This window comes from Loxodonta africana, chromosome 22 (genome assembly GCF_030014295.1).
Source record: "Loxodonta africana isolate mLoxAfr1 chromosome 22, mLoxAfr1.hap2, whole genome shotgun sequence".
Classification (NCBI taxonomy): Eukaryota; Metazoa; Chordata; class Mammalia; order Proboscidea; family Elephantidae; genus Loxodonta; species Loxodonta africana.
The window spans coordinates 42,426,413-42,435,044 of record NC_087363.1 but is presented as its reverse complement, the minus strand read 5'-3'; the positions used below and the strand labels follow the sequence as shown (position 1 = coordinate 42,435,044).

The 8,632-nt window shown below is 47.6% G+C and overlaps 1 protein-coding gene across 2 annotated transcripts; it reads right to left on the bottom strand.

Moving 5' to 3' along the window:
- Nucleotides 1–571: 571 nt before the first annotated feature.
- Nucleotides 572–8,405, bottom strand: RPUSD3 (RNA pseudouridine synthase D3). 2 transcript variants are annotated; one of them, XM_003409978.4, is made up of 9 exons: nt 8,275–8,405; nt 7,848–7,987; nt 6,859–6,903; nt 6,659–6,758; nt 4,824–4,931; nt 4,653–4,737; nt 4,306–4,429; nt 2,003–2,142; nt 572–1,140 (listed from the first exon to the last, which is right to left on the bottom strand). In XM_003409978.4, the coding sequence occupies exons 1-9, from the start codon at nt 8,397–8,399 to the stop codon at nt 949–951; spliced, it is 1,059 nt and encodes a 352-aa protein (XP_003410026.2). In that variant the 5' UTR covers nt 8,400–8,405; the 3' UTR covers nt 572–948. The 2 variants fall into 2 exon arrangements, with proteins under 2 accessions (XP_003410026.2, XP_023403715.1); XM_023547947.2 differs by lacking the exon at nt 6,859–6,903.
- Between the last annotated feature and the right edge of the window lie 227 nt (nt 8,406–8,632).

Here is an 8,632-nt window from a genome sequence, read left to right as displayed (position 1 = left end):
TGCCAGGGTCTCCACCCCAGACCAATTAAACCCAAACCTTTGGGGTACAGAATCATGAGAGGCATAGGGATTTTCTTAAGCTTCCTCAGGGGGATAAAAAACCAGTTGCCATGGAGTCGATTCCAACTCCATGTGTGTCAGAGTAGGGTTTTCAGTATCTGATTTCTTAGATCTCCAGGCCTTTCTTCCACGGTGCCTCTGGGTGGACTCGAACCACCAACCTTGGTTAGCAGCAGAGGACATTATTTCCAATGTGGGGCCAGGGATGAGAAAGGCTGTACAAGGAAGGAGAGGGATGCTTCTATTTCTTGGCCCAAGTGATGGCTATATGGGTCCAAGCCCAAGCCAAGCCCAGTGCCGTTGAGTCGATTCCAACTCACAGGGACCCTATAGGACAGAGCAGAACTGCCCCATAGAGTTTCCAAGGAGCACCTGGCAGACTCGAACTGCTGACCCTTTGGTTAGCAGCCGTAGCACTTAACCACTACGCCACCAGGGTTTCCGGCTATATGGGTATCATTTCATAATTATTCTTTAAAATACAGAGATGTGTTTTATGCACTCTTCTGTATGTTTGATACATTTCACAATTTTTTTAAGTAAAAAAGCTAACCAGTCTCCTCCCAGTTCGAGTGGGGTCAGAAACAGCCAACTAAAAACATCACATATTCAACTCAGCAGAAAGTATAGTCCATGGCAAGCATTTACTTTCTCAGCAAATCCTCAAAACAATATCATGAGGTAGATACTTTTATTATCTCAAGTCCAGAGAGGTGAAGTCACTTGCCCAACATCACACAGCAAGTGGCCTAGCCAGGTCTGTCTGCCTGCAGAGCCCAGCATCATAAACCATGGCCTTACTGCATGCTAAGCACTGATCTCATTTTCCACGGGCCTGGCCACAGGTCCCCTCTCCCCTTCCAGAGGGTGTCAGGGACAGTGGGATGACTATTGTTGGCGGAGCCCCAGGCACTGCAAGGTCTTAGTGAAATAAGGGGGCAGGGACGCTAGAAGTTCAATGGGGGTGTCCTGGGGCCTGGGGCCTGGGAGAAGGAGAGAATGCAGGTGGAGGTGCAAGGGCAGCTGGGCAGCCTGGGAGGGGGTCAGGCGAAGGCATCTGAGGAGGGCTTCATCCAGGACCTGGGGGTGGGAGAGGCATGTCAGCATATAGCCATGTATGTTCCAACAAGCTGAGTACTCAGAGCTAGCTGAAATGGGTGAGGCAAGTTCTCCCTCCCTGCCTCCCTTGTGTGGCGTTATATTTATTTCCTCATTGCGCACAAACACCCACACACTCACACCCACACACTCACTCATACCCACACACACACCCCCATGCTCACACTGTGGCAGAGACTGGCTAGGGATTCACCAAATCAGTTTCTTCCTGGGCATAGAGCTAAGCTACATTTCCCAGCCTCTTGCACTTTGGTGAGGCTACATGATTGAGTTCTAGCCAATGGAATGTGAATGGAAGTATATAAAAAAACCTCCTACATGAACCTGTACTGTCTCACTTCACCTGCTGGCTGATATCAACAGCCTGGATCCCTGAGTGACGGCTTGGAGCAAAGTCTCCCACTCCCACCACACTAATTAGACTTAACATGAGAGGGAAGTTATTGTGTTAAGACTCTGGTACTTTTGAGGTTACTCTGTTACAGCAGATCGAGCTACCTTAATACACAGACACACACACACACAGACACACACACACACACAACCTCTTCTTCCCCTTATACTGCACGGACTCAAAGAATGACAGCCTTAGAAGGGCCTTTAGAAATCAGCCAGTACAATTCCCTTTTTTAACTGATACGCAGACTAAGGCCCAAGGGTGGCCGTGTCACTTGTTCAGGGTGACACATCAAGACAGGGGCTACAGACAGCCTTGGAAGCCAAGAAGGCTGCTGCCTAGTCCCAGGCTGTACAGCTAATGTTTGGAGATGCTGCCCACTGCCCCCACCCCTCTAGAAGGCAGCAAGCAGGTGGGCTTAGGTACCTGTTTTCGGGGCTTGGTGCTCTCAGCTGGCAGCAGAAAGCGCTGGCCCAGGACAGTGCTGACACGGGCAGAGTACATGTGGTCCCCAAGCACAGGGCAGAGCTGCAGAACCATGTGCACCTGTAGCTGACTGGGGAACACTGGGTGAGAGGAGACAGGACAGATGGTGGGCAGCTGTTTTCTGTCCCACCCAGTATTGTCCCTCCCCTTTCCTTTGGGGAGCCCCTGCCCCACACTCAGTGATTCTCAGATCATGTGGTTTCAGTGAGGGAGATGCTACCAACCCTGCCTCCAGAGAGTAGAGCATGGCCAGGTCAGGACAGTCACAGCAGTCAATCCACCTGGCCCGTGTGATTGCTTCATGATGAGACCCAATCCTGAAATTACTGTTGAAGTTACTGGGACTAAGGAACTCTCTTCCCTGCTGAGGTGGCTAAACTGGCTAGATGTAAGCCTAGAACTGCTGGGGGCCATTTATGCCCTCACCAGGGGTGAGTCTGGGGGACAATGAAGCCAACATTGGAAGCAAGAACCAAAAAATGGGGAAACAGCTTCCCAATGACATTCTCTGAGCCCCTGGATCCAGCCATTCCTGAACTGTCAGTTTATGTGACCCAATAATTCCCTTTATTGGCTTACACCAATATGAAATGCTTTTGAGGAAATTTGCAACCAAGAGTACCTTGACAGACACAGAAATGGGGGGGGTTATACGGTAGGCATAGTACAAAATGCTTCATATATGTTAACTTATTTAATCCTCATGACAACCCTATAAAGCAGGTCCTACCATCATTTCCATCTTACAGAGAGAAAAACTAATGGTCACAAAAAAGCGTCTTGCCTACCACCTGGGATTGAAACCTAGGACCTGTACTCTGCTTCCATTTCTGGCAATATGGCAACTGGACAATCCAAAAACTCTCTTTGCTACAAACTACCTAGAAACACTGGAGAAAATATGACAATCATCCTTTTAAATACACAGCTGAGCACACAGACAAGTAAGGTCCCTGAGAGCAAAACACAAAAAGGAAAACAAACCCAGGGCACAAAAGACAGACTACACTTTACCTCTCCTAGGGGTGTTGCCAAAGTTGGCATCCAGGGGGCTTGGGTTTTAATAGTTACCTAGGGCCAGAGGTGAGGCCTTTGTGCCCAAATGAAACCCTAGAGGGACAACATTTTCAGTGAAAGATTGGACCAGGAGAAAAAGCCAGCCACCAATGAAGGTAGATGATCACCTTAGGTCTGGATGGGGTAATAAAGTTTTCCCCTGAGAATTCACAACCACAGGCCTGTTCTCACATAGGTTTGGGGCTAAAGTTTACACTACTTGAGTGATCCGTGAACTACAATCTAAGACACTATTTAGAGAGGCTCTGGAGTAATGATATCCCTGGGGCTTCCAGCATAAGCCAAGGCAGAACCTCTTGAGAAGGCCCCATCTCTAATCCAGGTAACAAAATATTCCCATAGATAAAGGCCCAGCTGAACATGAATTCACACTCCAGAATCACAGAACAATGAAAAAAACAGCCCACTAAGTGTGAGAGTCATCAGGAAATACAGTAAGATTAGACCCTCTAGGATCTCAGACAATGAAATGATCAGAAATAGAATATAAGTATGTATAAAATTATTACAGATATAAAAAAATGAGATGAGAGAGTGCTACATTTCTTAAAAAAAATTTGCATTTGGAAAAGAATGAAATAGAACTTTGGAAATGAAAAATACAGTCAATGGACAGATTAAACTGGCAGATTAGACCCAAATGAAGAGAAAATTATTCAAATGGAAGATAGATCTAAAGAAATTACCCAGAATGCAGCAGAGATAAATGGAAAACATGAAAAGTTAAGAGACGCATAGCGAGTAAAATGAGGTCAGTCATCTCCATTAGGAATTTAAAAGGAAGAGAATAGAGAATGAAGAGGGGGCAACACTTAAAGAGAATATTCCAGGATTGATGAAATATAATAATCCTCAGATTCAGGATATACAGTGAATCCCAATCAGGATGAATAAAACTAAATCCATCCACTATGATTCATCATAGTGAAACTGCAGAACACCACAGACAAAGAGAAGATCCTGAGAGCCATAAATAACGGAAGAAAAAAACAGATTAACGATGATTAGACTGGTATCACAAGTGCTACCTCCTGCAGCTGGGTCTGGTCACATATACCCTTGGGGTCCATCAAATGCTCCCCAGGCTGTCACTGAATACCACCACCTTCCTCTTACCTCCCCCAGTCAAATACACTTCCAAAGGCTGGCTGGAGCTCCATACCCACCTGTCAATGGCTGCAGCTGGACCAGCGCACAGCCGGAGCCTGTGGCCACCACACGGAAGTGGCTGAGAGTCCTTTTGACACCTTCCAGGATGTCCTTTCGGGAAGGAGGCTTCACTGGAACTACCTGCAATGCCAGCCCTCCAAAATAAATAAGCTTTGCACATGACTGGGAGCTATACCCAGACCCTTCCTGAGCAGACTCAGGACAGGGCCACAGTGTGGGCAGTGGTCACTTACCTGTTTTAGGGGACAGGAGAGCCAGCCACCCCAAGTCTATACCCCTGATTCCTCTGTCAGGGACACTCTCTGGAAGGACCCTTCTCTTCCTCAGTCAGACCCTTACTCACAAGATTGGCCCCATCAATGTGTTCCAATTTCAAAGCTGCTTGGATCTTTCCCTCAGAAGTAGCTGGGATCCCATCAGTGATGGCACTGCAGGGAGAAAAAGGCAGGAGGAGGTCGCAGAGTGGCCTGCTAGGACCTCCCTACTGCCCTGGGAGCCTCCCAGGGCTTCTCACCAGTAGGTGGCTGTCGGTCTTTGGACTCTGCATGAGTGAGTGAAGAACTTCTGGAGGCGACTTGCAGTCTGGGGACAACTGGAAAGGAGTACAAGCCCAGAGGAATCCCTGGAGGAAGAGGACAAATCACACAACTTAAAGTCTCTGAGGGGTTCACCCACAAAAAAGGAGACCCCTAGAAAGGGGCACTGACCTGCTCAAGGCCAAACAGTAACACCAGAACTATAATAACCCAGATATCCTCCTGAGGAACAGGTAAGGCTTCCCCTTGTTTGATAACAAGACTGTGTACCTCAATGTTTTTCTCATTTTGCCCTGGCCACCAGGGAGCTCAGAGCCAAATGTCATAAAAATTACCACCATTTGCTGAGTGTCTAAGGAGCCATGGTGGTGCAATGGTTAAGCGCTAGGCTGCTTAATGAGAGTTTGGTAGTTCGAACCCACCCAGCAGTTCTGTGGGAGAAAGACATAGTGACCTGCTTCTGTAAAAATGACAGCCTAGAAAACCCTATGGAGCAGTTTTACTCTGTCACATGGGGTCACGGCTGAGTGTCTGCCACATGCCAGATACTGCAGTAGGAATTTTACATGTTAGGTCTTTTTTTCTTTTTATTGTGATGAAAATAGACACACTACAACATTTGCCAACACAACTTCCATATTTACAATTCGATGACATTGATTATATTTTTTAGGTTGTGCCACCATTATCACTACCCTTTTCCAAAATATTCCACCACCATTATCATAAACCCAGTGCCGCCCAAACAAAAACTCCCCCTTCCACCCTCTTCTCACTCTTGATAACCATTAAAAATCTTTGGCTTCTATATATTTGCTTATCTCATATAAGTGGGATCAGTCCTTTTGCAACTGACTTATTTCGCTCAGCATAATGTTTTCAAGGTTCATTTGTTGTGACGTGCAGCAGGATTTCATTTCTCTTTAAGGCTGCATAATATTCCATTGTGTGTATATACCACATTTTGTTTATCAGTTGATCTGCTGATGGACATTTTGGTTGTTTCTACTTTTGGCTATTGTGAAAACTGCTGCAGTGAACACTGGTATACAGATATCTGTATGCATTCTTGCCTTCACTTCTTTTGGGTATATACTGAGGACTGGGATTGATGGGTCTATTTAAAAAATATATATATATATTAGCTCTTAAATAATCAAATTCTTCACAAGCCCATGAGTTTGTGGACTTGCAGAAAGATTTCATCTCAAGTATCATCTCTAGTTGACGGTAGTTGGAGGAAAGAGTATCATGGATTGACCAACAATGCCTGCCATGGGTATGGCATTGGGAAAATGCCTGCACAGTGAGCATGAGGTAGGTATTATTATCTCTGTTTTACAGTTAAGGGAACTGAGGTGAGGCTCAGGGAGGTTCTGTTCTTTGCCCAGGTTCACACAGTTTGTAAATAAAACAGTTGGGATTTGAACCCAAGATCTGTCGGTTTCCTGCTCTTTTTCATAGCCCTCATATCGTACCTCTGTCATCCCAAACCTTTGTCTGGAAATTGTCTTTGCTTATTCCCAAGCATCTGTCTCCTCGCCCCAGGTGGCTCCTTGTCCTCCTACCTTTTTTTTTTTTTAGGGTTTCCTGGCCTCCTGCCTTCTTATTTTGGAAACCCTGGTGGTGTAGTGGTTAAGAGCTATGGCTTCTAACCAAAAGGTTGGCAGTTTGAATACACCCGGCGCTCCTTGGAAACCCTATGGGGTAGTTCTACTGTATCCTATAGGGTCTCTATGAGTCAGAATCGACTTGGCGGCAATGGGTTTGCTTTTTATTTTGTTTCTACCTTCTTATTACCCCCACCACTTACTTCCCAGCTGCTCGGACAATCTGGAGCTCCCGCTCCCCGAGCCCCAGTGACTGGCTTAGCTCTGGCAGCACTGAGAGCAGTGTCAGGTCTCCCGGTTTCCCTGGGAAAGAAGAAGGATAATTACAGGTTGCTCCCAGAGGCCATAGCTAGATGTCACACCCCCTTTCACAGCATTCCCTTCCCCTGCCCTCTATCCCTACCTGTTACTGGCAGCCCCTGTGGCTTGTTGACTGTCACTAGAGGTCCTGAAATACATGATGTTACATGACCATTGGCAGAAGCAAAAGCAACAGTTAACCTTTGTGCAACCCTTAGTTTACAAAGCACTTTCTCATGTATGTTAGCATGTGAGCTCAACGACAACTCTCAGTCAAGAGGTATCAACCCCATCCTAAACTGAACTTCTCTCTGTCCCTCAAATATGCCATTTGAGGCCACCTCAGGGCCTTTGCACTTGCCATTTCCTCTGCCCCAGATTTTTACATGTCTGGCTCCTACTATATCATCTTGGCTCAAATATTACCACCACAAAGAGGCCTGAAGCCCCAATCTAATGTTTGCTCCTTTCTCCCCAGCCCCTCACCATCACAACACCCTGTTTTAGTTTATTCATAGCACTGATCGCCGTTAAGTAACTTGTTCATTTATTTTCTGGTTAATCCATTTCTCCTGCTAGAATGTTGGCTCCCTGGGGGCAGAAACCATATTTATCTTGTTCAGCACTGTACAGCCAGTGCTCAGACCATAGCAGGTGCTCAAAAATAGTAGTTAAGAAAATCAATAAATCACTGAATGGAGAAGCTGAGGCTCAGAGGAATTAAGTGATTTTCCTAAAGCCATATAGCAAGCTGGTATAGAGCCTAGATATCTGACTCCAAAGCCTGGGTTTTGTCTGTCGATAAAAAATAATTTATTACTATAGAAATTCCCATAACTGAGTCCTAGTAAGTGCAAGGCTCTCTACTTATTTGCATCCCCTCCACACACCCACTCCCTACACACACACACCCCTATCCCAAGATGATGAAGTTCAGAGAGGTTACGTTGCTCGCCTTAGCTCGTGCTACTAGTGGAAGGCAGAACTGGGATTTGAGCGCAGGGCTTCTCGAACCCAGCCAGCCTCCTAGAAGGCTCGAAGCCGCAGGCTCCCCTCGCGGGTCTCTGTGCAGCTGTGCTTATCATCCCTCACCTTTCTGATCCACCACGGCTGCTGTCAGCACATCAACCAGCTCCTCGCGACTGAGGTCCTCTGGCCGTAGTAGCCCGGGACATGGTTGGTCCCTGCGGGGTCCCGACCGTTTACTGGAGCCTTGAGGTTGCAGCTGATGCCTGGAAAGGATGGGAGAAGCAACTGGTGGATGTTTCCCGGTGCCGCATTCCTATCTCCACACACCTCTCTCCAAACCCTGCCTCCTCTTCAGAATGCCTGGGCTGAGCTTCCCGAAAAGTCTGGTTCAACTGGCCCCATTTTACAGAGGAGAGAACTGAGACTCAGGCCGAATGATTAGCTTAGGGGCACACGGCAGAGCCGGCATTAGAGTCCATGTCTATCTAGCTCCAGATCCTCCACAGAGCCACCCCTGCCTCTCTCCGACACGAGGGTAGAGCGTAATCACCCAGCCTTGGTGCCAAAGCCTGCGGCCGCGAGCGCTGCACGGACCCCAGGGCCCCGCCGCCAGCCAACCCAGCTCCGGCCCCAAATACAGCAGCCCACCATCTTCGCTGCGAAGACAGTGCGCATGTGTGTCCAGAAGGACAGCCCCACACACCTGCAGTGCGCTGATTGGTCAGATTGGCTGTCAATCGGAATAAGCGAGGAGACTGCGCTCAGAACCGTGAGGAGGCGCAGCTTTGCCTCTGCCGGTCCGCCCACCAACCCACTGCTGTCGAGTCGGTAGAAGGAAATAAATAAATCCGTACTTTGTGCTTTCGGGAAAACTGAGGCGCACGGCGGGACCAAAACTGGGACGAAAG

Bases quoted from the DNA above. Each gene is read 5' to 3' on its own strand.
- RPUSD3 (XM_003409978.4), bottom strand. From the start codon at position 8,399: ATGCGCACTGTCTTCGCAGCGAAGATGGTGGGCTGCTGTATTTGGGGC. The intron at 7,988-8,274 runs GTGATTACGCTC...CATCCTTTCCAG, and splicing joins GGCTTTGGCACCAAGGCTGG to GCATCAGCTGCAACCTCAAG. The intron at 6,904-7,847 runs GTGAGGGATGAT...CATGTATTTCAG, and splicing joins AGCCGTGGTGGATCAGAAAG to GACCTCTAGTGACAGTCAAC.